The sequence below is a fragment of the Vanellus vanellus genome, assembly GCF_965231255.1.
Source record: "Vanellus vanellus genome assembly, chromosome: 19".
Classification (NCBI taxonomy): domain Eukaryota; kingdom Metazoa; phylum Chordata; class Aves; order Charadriiformes; family Charadriidae; genus Vanellus; species Vanellus vanellus.
In genome coordinates, this window is record NC_138924.1 from 8,799,340 (window position 1) to 8,821,137 (window position 21,798).

General features: G+C 40.8%; 1 protein-coding gene across 1 annotated transcript; it reads left to right on the plus strand.

The window, feature by feature from the left end:
* On the plus strand, positions 1–18,277 carry AKAP10 (A-kinase anchoring protein 10; the record flags this gene model as incomplete). The annotated part of the gene is given in 19 exon segments (XM_082493159.1): positions 1–37; positions 40–188; positions 191–239; positions 4,275–4,322; positions 6,607–6,789; positions 7,114–7,668; positions 9,148–9,246; positions 9,699–9,783; positions 10,152–10,275; positions 11,142–11,278; positions 12,417–12,561; positions 13,302–13,475; positions 15,667–15,776; positions 16,630–16,712; positions 17,302–17,354; positions 18,007–18,135; positions 18,138–18,218; positions 18,222–18,230; positions 18,236–18,277. Coding segments are annotated over 19 exon segments (2,292 nt in total).
* Positions 18,278–21,798: the final 3,521 nt, after the last annotated feature.

The following is a 21,798-nucleotide window of genomic DNA, read 5'->3' on the forward strand; positions in this document are numbered from 1 at the left end:
ATGCTCGGCGCGCCGCCGGCTGCCCGGAAGAGGGAGCGGGGCGGTTGTTGACAATATGGCGGCCGCTGGCGCCTCCGCGGGAGGAAGAGGCGGAGGGAGAGGAGGCGGCGGGCGGAGGAAGGAGTCTCATTCATAGGGAGCCCGGCTCACTACCCTCGCCCCCTCCCTCCCCTTCTTCCCCCCTCCCCAGCGGCCGCCTCGCCCCCTCCCCGGCACCATGTCCTTCTTCAGGCGGAAAGGTAGGGGGGCGGCGGGCGGGAGGCCCGGGACTGAGGGGCGGCCGCCGCCTTCGTCCCCCGCACGGCTGCTAGGCCCCGGCCCTGCCCCTCCGGGGACGGCGAGCGGGCCCCGAGAGGAAGCTCGGCCCTTGAGGAGCGAGCTCCCCGCAAACGACGGTCAGTCCCGGCATCTCCCGGCCGCGGCGGCGGGGCCCTTTTCTTCCCTCAGGGGTCGGAGAAGAGGGCGGGGGGGGGGCCGGGGCTGTGCGGGGACGGCCACTGCGGGGCCTGGGGGTGTCGGCTGCGGTCTGCCGGCCCGTCGGGGCTGTGGCAGTGACCCCGGGCAGCCCCGTCCTTCCCGGGGCGGCTCGGGGAGCGGCTCCGGCTGCGGCGGCTTTCGCCCGAGTTCTGCGCGGGGGGAGCGGGGCTTAGCGGCTCTGAAACGGGGGACTCCTGCAGTCAGGGGGACTGGTGTAAAAGGCCTCACACCTCCTGCAATTTTTCAGCCTCTTTACCTGGTTACAGATTTTTTTTTTTTTCACAATGCAATGGTTTCGTAAAAATATAATCAGCTAAGCGTGTTAGAGCAGTAGCTAAAACCCCTGACTGAGAAAGGGATCTCATCACACTGACTTCTTCATAAAAGCCAAAGGAGTCATTGACAATTTATTTTGTAATTTTGTTGATGTTCTGGAGCACAAGCTAAGATTTGAAATTTAGGGCTCCTGAAATATTTATAATATTCCTATAACACAAATGGATTTAGCTCAGATGTTCTTTGAGAGTGAAACATTTTGAAGGCACTTGTACTACAGCTTGTGCTGAAATGTGGTGTAGTGCACTTTCAATCTGCACAATATGTGGTTTGAGTGGTTTTTGTTGAAGGTGGCACCTTTTAGGAAGGGCCTCTTGGGAAAATAGTTCTGTTATCTCGTAATGCTGTAGTTCAAGCAATGTGACCATTGCTCTTCCAGCAGTGGCTGATACAACCCTCACCTAAAGCATTTCTCAGTTACTAAAGCCCAAAATGTACATCTTGGGAGGCAAGACTGAGTTAGGAGGAAAAAATGTGTTATCTGAGATGATGTTTTTGCTCTTGACTGACATACCTTGTAAGCCTGCTCAGCCTAATTAGCAGCATCGAAAATTTCATTCTTTGCGGAGGTTAATGCAGTAATCCTGGAAGAAAAGTGCTTAAACTTCTGTTTATATTAGTAGTTCTGAAGATTCTTGAAGTCCACTGAAGGTTTTGCAAGTTCCATAATTCTTTTTGTGGTGTTTACATACTCATGTTGAGCTGCAGAATGAAACTTTCATACTGCTTATAAACTGCTCAAAAATAGCTTCTGCTGCTTTGATGATGAAGAGGATTGTGGAACTCATGTTCTGTCCTGATGTGTAATCATAGGAACAATGTAAGCTTTGGTAAAAAATTTCTAAGGGAGAAAGTAATGAAATGTCTAATGAGTATCTGTTTGTGTTACTTTGATTAAATGATCTTTGGTCAGAGAAGTGCAGTCAGAACTAAGTGCCCAAGAGAGGCGCTGTTAAGGAGAGGAGAGAAGTAAGCTTTCATCTGGGTTGTACATAAAGTAATATTGTTTTGTATAATCTCCATTTTTAGATAGTGGCATTTAGAGAAGATTTTAAACTGCAGATGGGAGAAAAGCAACAAACTAAGGCTTATGATAAAACTCTGAAGACTAGATGCGTGCAGGCCAAAACTGTATAAAAGCATCAGTGTTCTTGGGTTGAGCTATTGTTGTTTAAAAGGATATCGCATTGGATAAAAATTAAAACAGTTTTTAGAAATTAAATCATAGCAAGAGTCATAAAACTACTAATGTAGAAAAATCAAAGCCAGTAGTGAAACGGGTTTTTTTTAGCGTAGGCCTCAAAGTAAAGGTCTAGAAAACTGAGGGTGGATAATAGGTTGAAAAATTAAACTCTAAGAGTTGAACCAGCAGCTGGACGCTTGGAGGCAGCTTGTGAAATTGTTATCAATGAAAACAGCCAGAGTACACGCTCATTCAGTAGGGTTATCGTGGAAATAACATGCACAGTCCTACTAGTTGGCTGACCTCTGAAATTATATATTGTTTTTTGTGCATGTACGTGTGTGAACAGTTTAGGTTTGTTCATTCTTTGAAGATGTGAATTAAAATTCTCAAGTCTCACGTGGACGGCTTGCGTTGGTTTGATGCGTTACTCCTTTGTGAATGGGGTTTGCTACTGGAAATTCTCACAAACTCTTGGTCATCACGTACTGCAGTTCTCTGGCTTCACACAGACGCCAAGTGACATCCGTTTTTTTGAGGAACGTGAAAGTAAATGTCTTTAGTGAAACTTTACTCTGTAAAATTTGCTCTTTTCGCATATAGGAATTTTCTCTTGTCCTCTGCTGTTAACTACTTCATTTTGTTCTGCTCGAAGTTGATGGGGACAAAAGAAGCCTGTGTATAAAGAGGTTAGGAACATCAACCAGGAGTTGGCGTTACCAGTAATAAGTCGGTAATTAGACAGAGAGGAACTGGGTAGCTGGTAAGAAGGAACAGATGTATTTAAACTGCAAATAGGCTTCTGGAGGACTCTTCTGTTGAAACTCGGGAATCCTTGCCAATAGTTAGGAATCGGTTTGACTAATCAACTATTGAAATAATTTTGGAAAGATAAAGGTTCATAATACTGCATAGAGGTTACTTTGTTCCCATTGTACCTCAATGTTACTTCAGACATGCAGATTTTTTCAGTGATTTTTCTCCTGCACATCAGCATGCCCTCAGTTATGTAAAAGCTGGTTATTCTCACTGTCCGCAGCTGCAAGAGTTCAGTTTTAAAAGAATCCAGCTCTTTGAACAGAGGCTTAAACCTCTCTATCAGAGAGAGACTGTGCTAGCTGCTAGCTTAAATCTTAAATGCTGAGTTGCCGATTCGCAGACCTGCAACGTTTTTGCTTCTCCCAGTGACGGCTGGTGGCACGGCAGTGCTGCAGCCGCCGCCACCGTGCAGGACAATTACGTAAGCAGAGATTGACATTACCCTTTAAAATATTTAGAATACTTGGGTCAGATAGGAAGGGGTGTTTAAAATCTGCTCATGTTTTGTGATGTAAATGTTTGATTGTGCTGGGTTATGATTTGTGGTTAGGTTTGGAAGGACTCCACAATCGGTGTTCAAAGATGACCTATTTGTACTAATAATCCCAGCCTGGAGCAGCCTGAGAAGGTTTTGCTAGTAGATCATGTTCTTCAATATCACCACTTAATTTGTTTCTCATGCCATCCTGTTTAGGTACTCTTTCAGCTTCTTTATTTTTGTTTTTTAACAGATCTCCTCATTCACTTCCTTGAGGAGCTTCCTTTAAAAAACAATAATTAAAAAAAATGGCTTTTTCATCACAACTGTTTTTTGTTTGTTTTGTTTTTTTTTTTTAAACTATTATCTTCCCATCACTTGTTTGCCATAGGCTTGGTGATAGTTGAGCAACATTATTTGAGGGAGAATTAACTATTTGCAGTGTGTTTCCAGAATATTTCTGTGGTGTCCATCATGACTGAGGAGTCATGGGCCGGCTCTGGCTTTGTGGACCTGGTTCCATGTAGATCTCTCTGGCTGTGTGTGTTGCACTGGGAGGTACTGGTTTTTGCTGTGTGGTTTCTAGTTCACAGAGAGCATCTGCCAGTGCCCTACACTTCAAACACATCTGTCCCATTCTTTCCAATTAATGCTATTTATTAAAGTAACCTTGAATGTAGCCTTGCTTTAATCATACAGACAGCAAGCGTCTTTCTCAGTGTTAATGTACTGTATTTCATTAAACTTAATTCACAGATGATAAGGGTTTGCTTTTGAAAATAAACCAACACAAAGGCTTTGAAAGCCTCTGTCAGTTACTAGATGTGCAGATTGAAATAAGAGAGATCAGCTTTAACAAAATGATAGTTTACATCTGCCTCGGATGCTTGCTGAAGATGAGAATTTTGTCTGTTCTCTGGTAAATGCCATTAGTCACCCAAAATAGAAAATAGCATTAACTTTTTCCTTTGTATTTTACAGTGAAAGGCAAAGAACAAGAAAAGACCACAGATGTGAAAGCAATTAAAAGTAAGATCAATATTTATTTTGTCTATAAATTCAGATATCTAATATCATCTGCCATTTTTATTTTAACCAGTGGGATAATTTCCTTACAAATGAGCGCAGATGTGACCTATGCATTAAAATCAAAACAAACCTGAAACTTAATTCTGTTTCTGAGTATTTATAGTAACTAATCTTTCCTAGTCATCTTGCTGAATCTGTAAGTACAGAAGGTTATTAAATTATGTCAGACATGAGCTTTAATTCAAAGTGATCGTGCAATTCAGTCACCTTGCAAATAGTGGTTATTCTTATCTACAACAAATTGCTTCTGAAGTTTCTTGCTCACATGTAGTGTACTTTGCAGTTTTGAAAATGCAGCTTAACTGTGTCTAATTTAACTTGCACTGATACGCCTTGTGAGACTGAAGATCTGAATCTTGGTCAGACTGAATAGCTCTTCTAATGCTGCTCCACGTGATACAGAAATCTTGCTGCTAAATCTGTTAGGAGAGGAAAAATATTGATGGGAAGGAAGTTTATAAACTGTGGGAAAACAAGGTTATTTATCCTGTCAGGTTTTAGTGCAGTGCTAAAAGGAGATGAGGTAATTTGTGTGAATCTGATCTGTTACCTTTATATCCTCAGACAAAATCCTGTTTCTGTACTTGTTAATATGTTACCTGGATATCAAGAGAAAATTAAAGGCTTTTTTCACCTTGGTGGTCTTTCAAATAAAATACAGAAACAGTGAGTTGCATCCATTTAATAGTACACCCCATGATTTCAGTGTAACTACAGTTTCCAATGAGTAGCTGAAAGAGTTTAGCAGTAAAAGGCTGGAGTATGGTAACCCTGTAAATAAAAATAAATTTAAAAATTAATTGTCTTGCACATTGTGAGCCGCTGGAAACAGAGAGCGGTTTCCAGTTTGGTGAGCAGCTACTCCACGATCTGTATGATGTTAGGTTAGAAAGGCAGTGCTACCTAGAGGTTTTGGAACAGGTGTTTGATCCTTAGATTAAGTAGAACAATTTTGCCTCAAATGTTCATAATCTAAAATTGAATTTGAATCTAATTCACAAAAGCCTAAAACGTTATGAGGAGTGTGGCTCTGGATCTACACGAGTAGCCTCCAGCAAGTTTTTGTCACTTACTGTCATCAGCCACGCAGCTGGCTGCCATCCTTCGGCCCGGGCAAAATGTGTTCTCTCCATTATTGCTGGTATTGAATACCAAAGGCTTTGTGAGAGGCAGCAAGCAGTGTCCTGGTACCAAACACTGCAACTGGAGACACTTTGCAATAGCTTAAACATTTTAGCTCTCCTGTACTGTTGCTCCTAAGGTATCTGTTACCATGACACACAAGTGTGAAATTGTCAACCTCTGTCATCGTGTGTCATAAAATTGTGAATAAAAATAAAGTTATGCAGCATGAAAGTCATCAAACCCAAGTTGCTCGACACCTTGGTGAAACAGATTAGGAAGTACTGTGCTGAGATAGTCTGTCATCTGACTCGCTTTAAGAGTCAGAGGTGTAAGATGTCCTTGCATGACATCCTAGTCAAATGCAATTTCCTGAGAGCTTTGGAAACTGCTATGAGCGTATTTTGTTTTTTCAGCCTTGTCATCAATTAACAATTAGTTGATGCTTTTTCATGGCAGACTTCTGTGTGAGGAAGTTCTTCTTTGTTCTCTTTGGGCTCAAATAGCCAGCCATGTTCTAAAACAGCTAGCGGAGGTTAAGGTTTATAACCTGGGGTTTTATGACAGATATTTCCTTATTGCTTTTTTCTTGTAAAAACCAAATAGAGGCAAAAAAAAAATTTTTGAAAAGTATTCTTGTTAAAACTCACAGATAGCTTTGTAGTTCAGGATTTTGTGACACATTTTAGCCTTCAAAAAGGTATGGAAGTGGATTGGCAAGAACATTGCAACTAAACTAAATTGTTGACAAAGCATTAAGCTGTTACGATGGCAGTTATCAAGGAAGCAGGAAGACTGAGGAATAATATTTCACGTGTAAACTTAGACTTGGCGTCTTTTGATTAGCTACCGAACAAGGAAAATATAGGTGGGTGGGTACCACTGATCTATTGGAAGTGATTTTATTCTTGCTATCATAAAACTTGTTTATTTCTGTGATCTTTACTCTCATCAGACCCTTGATCGAAGATGACACTCAGTGGTCTTAATAAGATTGACTCTTGCAAACTCTCTGGCGTATCTTGGGGGTGCTTAGCATTGGATACCGCTTAGAAGAGGTCTTGGGATCTTTGTCTTTTAATCATTCCTGTCTTGATTCCAGCTCCAGTACCAGTACATTCCCCTCAAAGAAGCACTAGAAATCATGCCTTGCTGGAGGCTGCAGGACCAAGCCATGTGGCAATTAATGCCATCTCTGCCAACATGGACTCTTTTTCAAGCAGTCGGACAGCTGCCCTCAAGAAGCAGCCAAGTCACATGGAAGCTGCTCATTTTGGAGACTTAGGTAAGGCTTCAGCAGCTCTATAATAATGTCAACATTTCTTTTTATTCTCTGTATATTACTGGTATGCTCACCTTCCTTTGGTTTTCAGGCGAGTAGTTTAGGTAATTAAAAAATTTTACTGCTGTATACAATAACATCTGTGAGTCCCTAGAAGAGTTTTGAATGGGGATAATACATTTGTTTGTTAAAAGAGGTTTCTTTGCTTCGTGTACCACCATTATGTTGGAATTGTCTCTTCACCAGTTGCATTGCAGGGCATTTTTGTATCGAATACTGATGTCTGTAAGTACAATATGGAGTCATTGCCTTGATATTTTTCTTTAGGCAGATCGTGTCTGAATTATCAGGCTCAAGAGACCAAATCAAGCCTTTCAAAGACCCTTGAACAAGTTCTGCAGGACAATGTAGCCCTCCCTTATTTTATCCAGTTTATGGAACTACGCAGAATGGAACACTTGGTTAAGTTTTGGTTAGAAGCTGAAAGCTTCCACTCCACGACGTGGTCCCGTATTAGAGCACATAGCCTGAACACAGTTAAGCAGAGTTCGTTGGCAGAGCCAGTGTCACCCTCGAAACAGCAGGAAATTGCGTCGTCTTCTCCATCTGGATTGCTCGAGGAGAGACTGGAGGATTCTAGCACAGTCCATCTGCTCAGGACCAAGCCAGTGGCTTTGGACAAGAACGACAGAACTAGCAACAGCCAGAACCACATGCTCTCGGGTCAGGAGGGTGACAATACCGGTGTTCTTTGTCTAAGAAAATCTGAGACAGGGACCCATTCTGTTCCAGCTGATCAGCAAGAATCTTCCAAGCTTACAGTATCAAATAGAAACAGCCCCTCCTCTGCACTAAAAGACTTGTCAGGAAAACTAATGAAAAGTAAGTGCCGTGTGTTCCCTTTCTTTAAAAAGGTGGGGAGATGGGGAGCATGCTGGCTGCTGCTTGCTTTGTACGGTGGGGTGCCTCGGGTCTCACGTGTTCTTAGGAAGTATGATATGACGCTGTGAGGTGGAAAATAATTTTGTGTATCAGTAATGTTAACTTGCTGTATAAGCTAATGGTCAGTTTCAGCTATGTATTGTTTGACTGTCTGGTTGTTTAAAAATAAATATGCTGCTGAAGAGACTTCAAAATCATTATGTACTCTAATAAGCTTAGGTTACTTCTGTTCTTACATGTGTAATCTTAAGAAATGAAGATGATCATTGCAATGTCCCGTTCTTCCCTCACCCATCCCACCCCCAACTTAAAAGAATTGCAGAAAATTTGGATGACGGGGCTGAGAATTGATAATTAACTTTCCATGGCAGGTAAATATTCTGTATCATGTAAAATGACATAAGTAATGGTTACAAGAGACTTGTAGAGATTTTTGTGTGGAACATATTGTTTTTGTTCTTGGATTTATTTGATAGAGTTCCTCCCCTTGTAATTGATTTGTTCTCATTTGGAATCCACCTCTTCAGAGGCTACTGGAAGTAAGGATGAAATTAAAATACTTTTGATAGTAAGCTACATGCACAGTAACCTGTTGCTCTACTTTGCATCTACTCAGTCCTCCCTCATTTGTGCAAGTCTACAGACAAAAAGGAAATGCTGCTTTCTTCATGTTGGTTCCTTTTGTTTGCCCAACTGTTTCCTTGTGTTGCATCCCTTTCTCTTGCTGTTTGTCTTTCTCATGTAGTTATCAAGTACCTCTGCAATACATAACCTCAGCTGCAAAGTAGCTTAAACAAACACAATGATACTTAAGTCATGAAAAGCACCTCAGCTTTCTGATGTCTAAAAAGAATTTGAAAGGACTAGGTCCTTTTTGAGAAATCTGATAAGTCTGGAATATATATTTTTTTTTTTTTTCTCTTCCAGAGCAGTGTCCCAACTCTTGAAAGTTGGCATGTGAAGCATACACCTTGTTCTGAGGCATCCCGTTTAAAGTTTTGTTTTTTTTTTTCTTTTAATTCCTTTATAATCCAAGTGTCTTATATTCTCTATGATGAGACCTAGAAATTGGGAACTTGCAGTTCTTGCCGGAATGGCGTTACTTCTGGGACTGAGGTGTGCAGCTGAGGAAGAGGGTGCTATCTTGTCTGCTGGTAGGAAATTCAGAGCTCTGTTGCTTTATTCCATCTCACTAGTCAGTCCATGCTGGGCGTATTGTGACCTGGCTACAGATAACACAGTCACAGTAGCTTGTCAGTAGCAAAGTATCAAGTAGGGGACCGAAAGCTTCACGCGAAGGAAACTTGTCGCTGATAATCAGACACTTGGTTTTCTGAAGAGCAGGTGTTTATTATTTACTCCTTGTTTTAGACCTCTGCCAAGGAATTCAAAGTTTGATTCTGTATTTCTTTCTTGTAGGTATAGAACGGGATGCAGTTAGTACTTTTACCAAATATATTTCTCCAGATGCTGCTAAACCAATACCTATTACAGAAGCAATGAGAAATGACATAGTTGGTAAGAATGTATACTGCCTACTCATTTCAGAGCTTCCTCCTTCCCCGTAAAAATTTACTTTTAATAACACACACGCTCATATTTCTTTTTTTTTCTATGAATTTTAAAGTCAGTTGTAAAAAGATAGTAGATCACATTACAAGTATCAGTGGATCTGACCTTTCAGTAGTGCTGTGCAGTGTTCCCAGAAGAACTTTCAGAGACTTTGCTTAAATGAGTGAAAGAATTCCTGGGGGTTATAGAGGGAATCCATATTTAAGTCTTAATCAAATATTTTAGCTGTAATATTATCATTCATCTATCTGCAGTACTTTAAAAGCTCTCTTTGAGCACTCAGAACCAGCTGATTCTAGTGGATTTGAACTGCAATTTTTCATTAACTAGACATCACTCATGTCTTTCAGCTCGATCAGCCAAACACACGTTAAAATTAACCTGGTCTTTCTTTGCAGCAAAGATTTGTGGGGAAGATGGACAAGTGGACCCTAACTGTTTTGTTACAGCACAGTCAATAGTGTTTAATGCAATGGAACAAGAGTAAGTGGATTGGATGGTTTGGCTGCTTGTGTCTATTGTCCTTTTGTAAAAGGCTGTTCTGTTAAAAATGTTTATGGTGGCATAACTGTATAATCACTTTTTTTTGGTGCAGTCTTCTATACTTGAAACTGCTCAGATGTGTTCCTCCAAATCCATTCTTGTGATCACTTGCTGAAGTTGAACGTGCATGCTGTTATTGCATTCTTTCTGTCTGTCTTGCGTCATTTGTAAACCTGCACCATTTCTTGCTTGTTTTGCTTTTATCCAACTAAAAGTATAAGCCTTCTGGGGCAAGAACTAATTGATTCTTAAGGTGCCTTGAATGTTGTTGACCCTTAATAACTAATTGTTATTCTGTCTGTGTGCAGGCACTTTAGTGAATTTTTGCGAAGTCATCATTTCTGTAAATATCAGATTGAGGTGCTGACTAGTGGGACTGTTTATCTGGCTGACATACTTTTCTGTGAATCAGCCCTATTCTATTTCTCTGAGGTGAGTGTTAGGTTTTGGGTTTGTTGGTTGGTTGTTTTTTTTTTTTTATTCCTTTCTATCAAATGGAAAAAAACTATTCATTCTATGATGACTCTAATAAAGACACCTCAAGTATAATAAAGATGAGGTGTATCTTTCTCTGGGAAAAAAATGTGTGAGACTGTTTCCTGCCCACATATAGAACTATTTCAAATGTTCAAACCTGTACACCGTATTGTAGAATGAGTATTCGTGTGTGTCTTCTCCAGTTAGTGAGTGCTTCTGAGGGTCTCTCTGCTTTGTAGAAGCTTTGACAGTTGTCTTAATCTTGCCAGATGATGTAGTGACTTTGAAAGCCTTAAGCATTCTTACAAACAACAAATAATTCACTAGCTTTACTTAGAGAGGATACCAGATTGGAACGTGGTAGGTGAAATGTATGATTTTACAGTTGCAGGGTCCTATACGTTTAGGGAATCATCTGTTAGTAGTAAAATACTCGTCTTGATGGTCTGACAAGCCAATGTAGTTTGAAACGGCAAGCTGGGAGGCTGAGACAATATGCTAACTGACAATGTCAGTTAAGCATAGCATGAAAATAAGGTTTCCTCTGTCTTTAGTAAATGGTTGTTGGAAACTAAATGTGAAAATCAGTACAGAAATGTCACAAGTTCTTTTTTTTTTTTCTTTTGTAAACAAACTAAATCTGTATGCAAAACTGTATCTGAAAATTCAGAATACTTATATGCCCTGGTGACAACTTTGCATCATTAATATATGGGCTGTGTTTTTTGTTTTAAATGGGAAGGAGCGGGTTTGTCTATGCTTATTAAAAGTTTCTTGCTAGAACTTCTTTAATTTCTCCTCTTTTTAAATTTCTCTTACAGTACATGGAGAAGGAAGATGCAGTTAACGTATTGCAGTTCTGGTTGGCAGCAGATAACTTCCAGTCTCAACTTGCTGCCAAAAAAGGCCAGTATGATGGGCAAGAAGCACAGAATGATGCCATGATTTTATATGACAAGTGAGGGAGTTCAACAATTATTTGTTTCTGAAGCTCTAATGTGCTTGTAGTTTTGTGTTACACTGTACAAAAGGAACTTTTCATTTTCAAACCGTAACTGTGCAGTCTCACACTGTTATGCTGAAATGCATTTTAAGGTGGCCTTTGATGTGTATGCATACATGAACTTCTAAAATTTTTCTTTATACATGAGGAGAAAATCCTTATAAGGACTTATAAGAACTTTGATCTTAAACACAATTCAGAATTTTCAGGACTTGATTGTTTGAGTTAATGTTTGGTCATGAGATATCAAAACCAATTGGTTGCCATTTGAAAACGTAAAGGATTTAAAACTAATAGCAGATGCATCACTGTAGAAAAGCCTTAAGGTTCAGATACTGTTGTCCATTTAAAGTAGACTGTAGGAGCCGTTATCACACGTAGTAAAAGCCAAATAGTGCTTGTTCTTAGTATTTCAAAATACTTTCCTTTTTTAAGGAGGTGGCCAGATCCCTTTTAATATCAAACTTTTCTCTCACTCTCAGTAATGTAACTTTCTTCCTTTATTTTGTGCTTCGTCTTAGCGATAATGCAACTGGAAGACAGACATCAAAACTGCTTCCAGAAGTAGTTTGTTCTTAAGCTTAAGTGTGAGATTCGTTGCCACAAGCTCGTTGCGTTATAGCCTAGTAGGAAATAATAACTGGAGAAGAAACAAACGATTCACTCTGACTGTGATCAGTCACACACACACACACCAACACCCCCCCCCCCCCCCCCCCATAAACTCGGGTTTTCAACGATGTGATTAGCAGAGCAAATGCTGATTCAGAGTTCTGGGTTTTTCCTGCTTCATTCCTGCTTCCCTGTTACAAAGCCGTGTGTCTAAGATTCCGCTCATCAGTAGCCAGATGGTGCTCTGTTTCTTTTATCTGTATCTTCAGAGCAAGGCTTTATCAAAAATGTTTCTGTGAATTGGGGATTTTCTTCCCCTGTAGTTAGTGAGGCTCAGTTTAGGTACGGTTTTGAAGCCAGCACCATCTAGTGGCTGCAGCATGATTAGTGGTCTTTTGCAGGTGGAAAGGGTGGGTACTAACCACCTGCAAAGTTTTACAAATCCTTTTGTGTTGTCTTCTTCCCCTGTCTGGTGCTGCAGGTACTTCTCCCTTCAAGCCACGCATCCTCTTGGGTTTGATGACTCAGTGAGGTTAGAGATTGAATCCAACATCTGCAGGGAAGGTGGTCCTCTCCCTAACTGTTTCACTACTCCCTTACGGCAGGCGTGGACTACCATGGAGACGGTGAGATACCTTCTTCAGAACGATTTTGACAGTAAAGATGATGTGGAGATTCTGCAGCATGTCAAGTGTCCCCATCTGCATCTCTGAGCTTTTCTGTTGTACTGGCTGCCTGGTTACCTGGATAATACAACAGCTTTCGTAAAATTTGCTAGACTGTTTTCCCCAGCCTGATTTGAAAAGATACCACCCACTGGCTTCTGTTAATTCTCTGTGAAATGTTTGTCTTGGGTGATTATTGCACTTCAATGGAAGTAACATTTTCCTCCCATGTGAATTGCTATCAACAGCTTATTATATATTTTTCACAAAACTTTCCTTCCTGCTATAGCAGTTGTTTGCAGGTCTAATACCAGTGGTGTAGCTAATAGTGTAACCCTGGGATACCCGAATACTAGAGATTAATAATTTGAATCTGGAGCTGCAGGTGATTTTTAAACAGCACAGCAAAACAACTGTAAGCCTGTTGGTTGTTAGGCTTTTCTAGAGGAAGAAAAATCTGAACTTCAGTTCCAGTTACTGGAGATTTTGGTCAATATGCAGATATTTTTGTTCATTTTGCAGTAGGATTCAAATTTAATGCAATGCAGTCACTAATCTGGAATAATTCGATGTACGGATACTTTTCCTTGTGTACCATCTACACAAGGACTGAGATGCGTGTCATTTCTGTTCTGCAAATAATCTATAGTAATTGTGTGGACCAGCCTTGATTAAAGAGGACTCCTCCTTCTGTCTCTCAGGTTTTTTTACCTGGTTTCTTGTCGAGCAACCTTTACTACAAATACTTGAATGATCTCATCCATTCAGTCCGAGGAGATGAATTTCCAGGAGGAAATATTGCACTGAGTATCCATGGCCCTGGTAGCTCTCCTGATAGTGATTCTATAGGGGGCCCAGATGGCTCTGCCTCCCAGGTATGAGTTTTGTCATTTGATTCTGTTATAGGAAATGCTGCATTCACTTTTCTATATCAGTGTCAAAGTTCCTACACTGTAAGGACACATCTTGTAATTTGAAGCTTCCCATTCCGCTTTAACATTAAAGCTTGTGTTGTATCAGGACACGTTTCGTCTACCTGCTACTAAGTTCAAAGGAACACTATTGGCATGGAAGGGTATCTGTCGTATTTGTTGTACCCAGAGTCATGTACTGCTTTTAGTTCTTTGCATCAAAGTTATGTTTTTATTAAGCTGTTAATATTCACTGCAGACTGTTTTGTAGTGCCATAACATTTAAGAATGCTTTTTTACTAGAAATAACTTCTTCTATCATACTATAGTTATAACTAGGAAAAAATGAAACATATTTAAATTCTATAGTATATTCACTAAAGTTTTGTGTGCTCAGTTCTATTAAAGTGCCAGATCTTCTGTTCTGAAGAGTTCACTGGGTTCTAGGGTTTAAGGCATCTATCTACTCACGTGTAGAGCAATGACAGTTAATATCTGAGCAGGTGGTGTTCGCTAGTTTGTCTCAGCAGACTTTTTCCTACTGTTGTCCTCCAGCTAGCTAGTCGTGCTGGTCTGACAGAAAATAGCCAGGCTCCTGACCTTCCCAAAAGAGAGCTCTGACACTTTACTATAGTACCGCTGAGATGCTCTGAGCTGGGGGGCGATACCTGCATTTTCCTTGCATGTATATAGTTTGATGTAAAGCTGGGCATAAAAAAAAGCCCATTGCTGGGTCAGGCATTCTAATTGTTCATTAAGCGGGGTTAGAGCTATGTGGCGTCTGCTTCGCTGTACTGAGCGGAAACAAGAATGTGACTGGGCTTCTTCGGCTCTGTTACCCTTCCAAAGCCATTGAGAAATGTTCGCTGTGTATTAACTGTGCACAGTGCCCTGGTTGTGGGCCAGCATCTTTCTTTTTCATTGCCTTTCATGGTGCCACTTTCTGAGAGCCGTGTTCCCGTGTGGGCCTAACTTCAGAGACACAGCGGAGCTCGTTACGCTCTGAAACTGTCCCCATAACGTCAGAGATGTGTTTTTTTGACCAAGAGTTTTCTGTTCCAAAAGTTGCAGCTTTGTTTTGTTCAGATGTGAAGGAAGAGAGGATAAGCAGATTCTAGCTTATCTGTAACCAGGTCAGCTTGCAAACTGCAAGCCCGGCTGAGAGCAGAAAAGCTAAGCTACAGCTGCTTTTGCTGAATTGCTTTTATTGAGTGCTGCAGTGCTACCATGGGTTTTAAATGCAGTATCTAGAACGACGTTATTGATGTACTGTGTTTCAAGCAACTTGGAACTCTGCTCTTTGTAATATTTTAAACCTCCCAATTTGCAATGAGGGAATATTCTCACCTAGTTGCGAAATGGGGAATAAAATCTGTGTTCCGACCATCTTGAAATATCCTGCTGCCTGATAATCTGAGCAGGAGAAGCTGCTGGTAATTGGCTGGCTTGGACAAGTTAGGAATGAATTGCTGCGTTTTGCGGTGTGCACACCTGCTTATCTAAATAAAAGAATCTCTGGGTCTCTGCATATTTTTGCATAAAGAACAGCGCTTACGCAGGGCAGCAGGAAAGGAGTTTGCAGGGCAGCTGCCATAAGTGTTTCTCTTCTGTGTTAAGGTGCTAATAGATTGCTGTGCTATGCTCTCCCTACTGTTGCTCTAATGTTTGCTTCATTTTATTTTTTTTTTCATAATCTTATATAAATACTCCTAGACCAAAAGATAAATGTTTGTTCTCTGTGTATGGGGGAAGCATAGTATGTTTGGGAATTGCTTACCAAGTACTTGAGAGGGATGAGTGAAGCTGCTGCAGCTTTTGCGGTAGTTCAGTGTTACGTACTCACAAACAAATATATTGCACGCGCGCACAGATCTGTTCGGTTGATAATACTTAGACAGTCGTCCTTGCACATACATATGCTGACCTGTACATTGTGTCTTTGGTTCTGTTCATATAACTTTATCATCCTCTGTTTAAAAACAATGTCATAGCGAGTTAGGAATTCATGGCTGTGTAGATGCTGTCTAGTTCTTCTATGCTTGCTTAGAGACTTTATGGAGGTTTATCTAAGTGTAAAAGCACTAAAGTAGCAGTTTTGTTAAGAAGCTATTAGTTGTCTGCATTGGGCACTAATACTTAGAATTTTTATTTGTAGTCCAATGTCAAAAAGGCTAATGTTAAAATCCTGAAAAATTTTGATGAAGCAATAATTGTAGATGCTGCAAGTCTGGATCCAGAATCTTTGTATCAACGAACGTATGCAGGGTAAGGTTCATTCACTGTATCTCATTCTTTGTAGTTATGTGTTTCACCTCTGTTTCATTTTTGCTGTGTCCTCCTGCATTGAGAGTATGCGTAAATGCAAGATGTTGCAATCTTAGTACATGTCTTAATATTTGAAAATCAATTTATTTCGATAGTGTGATTTAACACCAATGTCAAAGTGGATGTTTTTCTGACCAGAATGCAGCCAGCAAAAATATTTCCAATTGGTTTTTCTCTTTTTCCTAGTTATTATTCCTCTGACTCAAGAATACACTATTTGGGGCTGGAACATAAAAGAATAAGCTGAGGCGCCTTTGATATTGTGATTCTGATTTCTCCTTACCGCTGTGGTAGAGAAGGGCTTATACTTCATTTCTTCAGCAGATTGCACAGCTATTCTTCTGTTTCTTAAGTTGCTCTTTCTTATAAAGCTCTTCTGCTCTGTGGATCTCATACAGAAATTCTTTGTTTCTATAGCTACCTTGCTTTTCTATTGCATACCAGTCTTCTGTCCTTTTAGGTACTGTAAACTGTTTTCTCCCTCGTGATGTGTTTTTATGATAGTGTAGAGCACTTGCTAGCACTGCCTGTTGAGTCACTGAAGCATTTGCCTACTTCTAGATTCTAGAAGAATTTTTAAGATACACTTTGAATTCAGATATGTGAGAAGAGCTGGAGATTTTTCCCAGTCTATCAATTTTAGGTGGAAAAGGTGGTAATTGGTAAAATGCCAGTCTTTATTGAGACACTAGAGTCTTTATTGCAGTGGCATTTTTGTTTTCCTGACTGGTAGCTTTCCATAATGCCAAAGTTCTCCTGGTAACCTGTGTGGTTCTTTTACTCCTGTCTTCAGGAAGATGACGTTTGGACGAGTCAGTGACCTGGGACAGTTTATCAGAGAATCTGAACCAGAGCCTGATGTCAAAAAATCAAAAGGTTGGTTTTCCTCTTTCTCTATTTCTGTAAACATCTGCAGAACTGCTCTTTTCTTTACTGCAGTCAAGATAAGCAAGATTCTTGACTCTTTCCAGATCTGTTTTAAGCCAAATAGAGATACATAGGGGATTGTCCTGTACTGAGGCAAAACCAATCTCTGGCCCAGTTCCCAGCCAAATTCTGCTTTTCTGGTCCAGCTGGACTCCTGGGAATATGAGCAGCCTGTGGGAGTTGGAGCTGTCGATGGAACCTGGCAGGGATGGAAGCTGCTAGCAGCTGAGCTGATGATCAAACCTTCAAAGATTTGGTCTTGAGATGAAAAAGAACTTCAGCTCTCCCCACGTGCTTCCTGCCCAGTTTGGGATCTGCTGTTAATGCTGCTTTTCAGCTCTGGTAAAGAGGAATGTTTCAGGCTTAGTGTCTAATGAACCATGGCTCCATGAAATCCCTTGTCTTTCATGCCACTCTTCTGTGTTCTCTGACGCTGGCAGTGCAAACCCTTCAGAAGGATGGAAGGAATTAGCTTTTGTCAAGGTGCACCACAAGAGTTTGCTAATATACCTTGCTTGCTGTTTTTTATCTCAACTAGGGTCCATGTTTTCACAAGCAATGAAGAAATGGGTTCAAGGAAACACAGATGAGGTGTGTCCTCTTTTATATTGTCCTCGTGACTGACTTTACAGTGTAGATTAGGGAAATGAAGTATTGATGATGTTCCTAATCCTGGCTGTTTCTCCGAGTATCTGTCTGATGCACCAACAAGAACTGTCAGACTGGGTGCTAAATATAATTTAATTGCATGCATGTGTGAAACTGGTTTGATTTTTGCTAGTGTTTGCTGGTTTATCTAATATAATGGTGAACTGGGTGTTTGCATTCAAGGTTTTTCTTATTATGGTATTATAAGATATGTCTACAACTAGGAGTGGAGGTGCTCTTGGTCTTTTTTTTTTTTTTTTTTTTTATTGTGAACTGACCACTGCGCATGGATTACAGGCTGCATTTTTGCCGCTGGGAGGGGCTTGGACAAATCCCCAGCAGATAAGTCTAAAAACTTCACTAACTCTCTTGGAAATTGCATCAAGCCATAAATATTCACGGTAATTGAGATTAACGCTGTACTTGGAAACCAGATGCATTTCCATCAAGGGAGGATATGTTTACTACAGGTCACTGAGTTGGGAACGTTAACCGCATCTCCAAGGTTGAGCGTATGAATTATGCTGAGAGGACTGTATTTTTATTTTTAAGAACTTGAAGCTATCTGTATTTTGGGATGTTTTTTTCTACGCAGGCTCAAGAAGAGATGGCTTGGAGGATAGCAAAGATGATAGTCAATGACGTTATGCATCAGGCGCAATGTGAACAGCCTTCGGAGAAGGTTACGAAGGTAAGGGGATGGAAAGGCAGCGTGTCTTTATCTGACTTAAGCCAGACTGTGGGAGGAGCAGAGGTCTTGCTTGCCTTCCTAGAGCATCTGAAACCCACCCTGGTAAATGTTCAAACTAGCCTAGCAGATATGAAGAAACAAAGGTTGGAAGTGTTTCAGCCAACGTATTATGTAAGAATTTAACAGACACCTGTAGCTGTTCTCCTGTGCAAGCATTAAAATTGTCTTTGTTCATTTCAAGTCTTTACAAGCTGCCCTATTAGTTAAAAGGGTGATTTGCATTGCAGAATCAATACTGTAATTCCTTATTTGAGTTCACACTTGCTGTTTCATGTTAACGAACACTGGTATATTTGCCTAAAGTGTCAAAAAAGCTCAACAGCTGGGAAGTTGTCTTGTTGGGTGCACTGATTTGCAGAGTGCTGTGCCTACGCTGTTTAAAAAAAGACACAGTAGCTGTGTCAATAGACCAGTGGTTTAGTGTTGCATGTTGGTTTTCAGTGACTTCGTTGTTGTACAAGTCCACGTGTTCCCTGTTTAAAAAACAGTTCTGATGCAAGAGATTTTGTGAAATAATGAAGACAGCAGTTTACGAAGTTAATTTCTGATACTTCTGGCTTCTAGGCATCTGACTTTTTTTTAACTTGCACTTAACTTTTAAATTATTGAAGGTCAACGTGTGCCCAGTGATTGGGCCCAAACGGATGCATCAATAGTTTCACTATACAACTGTTTCCTTTTTCTTCTAGAGCAGTTATATTTAAATTACTTGTATAATGATTTCACTTAATTGCTTGGCTGCAAAGGATATAATTCCAGTCTGGCTAGATGAAAAGGTCACTCAGCACAGTATGTAGAAATACCAAGTGGCTGCAGAGGCTCTGGATTCAATTAAGCAAGTCTGGTTACAGTAATCGGAAGGTTGAGTGTGTTGTGGTTTGGTGTTTTGTTTTGTTTTTTTTTTTTTTTTTTTTCTTTTCCCTCTCCCCAACTCATAAGCATACCTGGCCTCAGCATTTTTAAACAGAAAATGCCTTTGTGTTTAGCATTTGCCTTGTATGTTTTAGGGTAAAATGAACTCTAACCTTGTTTTTTCCTTTTCCAGCTATGATTTTAGAAACACCAGAACAGGAAATCTGGTTTTCTGCTTCAAGAATGAGTGAACTTTCCCTTTTGGTGGATTCTTTAACACAGCCAATAAAAACAAAGCACTGTTAATCCAACAGCCGAAATCTCCCTCATTTATAAAGAATGAAAAAGAAGCAATCCTGTACCTCCACTGTAGAGCGTGAAGAAACACTTTTTCCTGTTGTATGTGGCATTCACAATAATGATGGTTTTTAAAGAGATGAAGATGCAGTTTACAAATGTGTTACTGAGAAACCGTGATCAACTTCACAAATACTTGACCCTGTCTCAAAAAGACTTTTAAGCAAAATATCTGGAATGGGACACAAGCCACAACAAAGAGGGGAAGGTTTTGCTGTAGTTTCTAGTTCTACTACTTGTAATTTTTAAACACATAATTGGAAAGGCCATGGGGTGTGTCCCCGACATTGGCCGTTGAAGAAGTGAACCTGAAATGGTGAATTCATTGGCAGTGAATGACCTAAAAAGTTCTAAGTTTTATTTTTCCTTACTTGAAATAGATGAGTATTCAACTGTAAGATAAATGTATGTTACTTCATAACTACATTACCTTTGAAGGCAGCATAGAATGATCAGGAGCGAAGCCTGGACAGTGTAACTCTTCTTTGTCGTGCTCGTACACCTGCACTCACAACGCCTGCTTCGAGCAGACTTGAAAGCCAATCTCGCACTCGTGCCACCCTCTGCTCTGAGTCCGGCTCCGAATGCAGCCCACGTTTTGAGGAGACTGTACCTTGTAGACCGCTCCATTTTCTTTCCTCTCCATCCCATGAGCAAGGAAAAAAGTAATTGCTGCCATTCTCCATAGCTTGTTGTCCTCCAACCAACATAGTATCTAATTCCAGATGTTTGGTTTACAAAGAAAAAGAATTTTTAATGACCTCTGGCCTTCTCCCTGACATTGTCAACACTTGCAAAACCTTTAGTTTAAATTAAAAACCCACCGTGTTACACAGCACCTCTATCTTTTTTTTCCAGTGAATTGATTTTGCAGGGTATCAAAAGTACTCAGTGTCTCACCGTTATATTATCACTGCATTTTTAGTATACAACACTTCTATTTTGGGTTTTGTACTTTTATGATTGCTTTTTTCTTCAAACTTGTGCAAAAAAAATCACTTTGCAAAGAACTCAAATCATCTCCAGTGTTCAGAATATCTTGATTGACTAGCAAGTGTTATTCTGTTGCAATATTCAATTGTATAGAGACACACTGTATTGTCTATAACAAAGCAAAAAAGGCTGTGTGTAGGTTTTTGGTACTATGTACCACCTCTTATTTCTCTCATGCCCAAGTATTCATGTACTTAAAACATACTATATTTAATTGTGTTTTGATTTAAAATATATAAATATTAAAATTTGTGTCAATTTTCTGTTTTGATGGGATTTGACTTTACATGTCTTTTTTCAGTGTGAGTCTTGGGGGTTTATACAAGAACCAAACCCCTGAACAGTTTGTCCTTGGTAGACTCGCACACTAAATCTTTTACTGGATGTTGTTAAGTGCAATGTGGTGAAATAAGAATAATTTCTGTGTGAATACTGGATAAGGAGGTGTTTGAGCTAGGGCAACGGGCAGAAGGGGCAGGGCTTGGTCCTGCAGCACAGTGCTGAGCTGCGCACACACGCTTGGTTCCTCTTCTGTGTGCGAAAGCGAAACCCTCACCTGTTCTGCATGCAGTGCTTACTCATTTTTCTACCTTGGCAGGATCCCAAGTAACCAGCTGAGCGTGTTCAGGGATTACAGGCTGCAGGTTTGGGCACAGGTATTGCTCGGGGCTGTGTTTCCTTCAGCTGCTGCGCTGCCTGGGGTGGATGTGCGAGAGGCTCAGCTCATCTCGAGTGGGCTCAGTCGCAAAGACCCATTGTGCTGCAGCTCCTGGAAACTGGTAAGAAAAAACATCCATCAAAAAAGCCAAGGGAGAAATAAATCCCTGTCCGTGCTCCACCTCGTTCCTGGGGCCTTTCCCACTCCGAGGAGAACAACTTCTCAAAAGCTGCTGCGTTTGAATGGTGGCCAAGGGCTAAAGCAAGGCTTGGTTGTTGATTTGGACTCACCTGCCAGTTTTTCCTCTTCTCTCCGTAAGTGGTGCTTAGATTTGATGGAGCATTGATCTCGGGGGTTGTGGATGTCTGATGCTCACTGTGGTTCTGACTGGTTGGTGCTGGACGGGGTGGGTGACGTTGAATTTCTCACTGTGTTAAGGGTTTCTGTGGCAGATCTCCTTCCCCCCCGGCCAGCTCAAAAAGCCAGTGTTTGTATGGTGAATAAACCATGTTTGATTGCAGCCCCCACGCTTCTCCCCTTTAGCCCAAAGGGTTCATGCACCCTGCAATTGGGCAGGCTGCAGCGCTGGCTTAGTTTTTTTATTGGAATGGGATATTTGGCGTAATTTTCCCTGGTTTTACTGCTTTTTATTTTAGAAATATGATAAAAATCATCACTGAGGTAACCACGGGAAGTGCCCCGGAGCGGCCGCGAACCCGGAGCTCCGAGGGCGCATCGCTGCTCTCACCGCCGGCCGCCAGGGGGCAGCAGCGCGG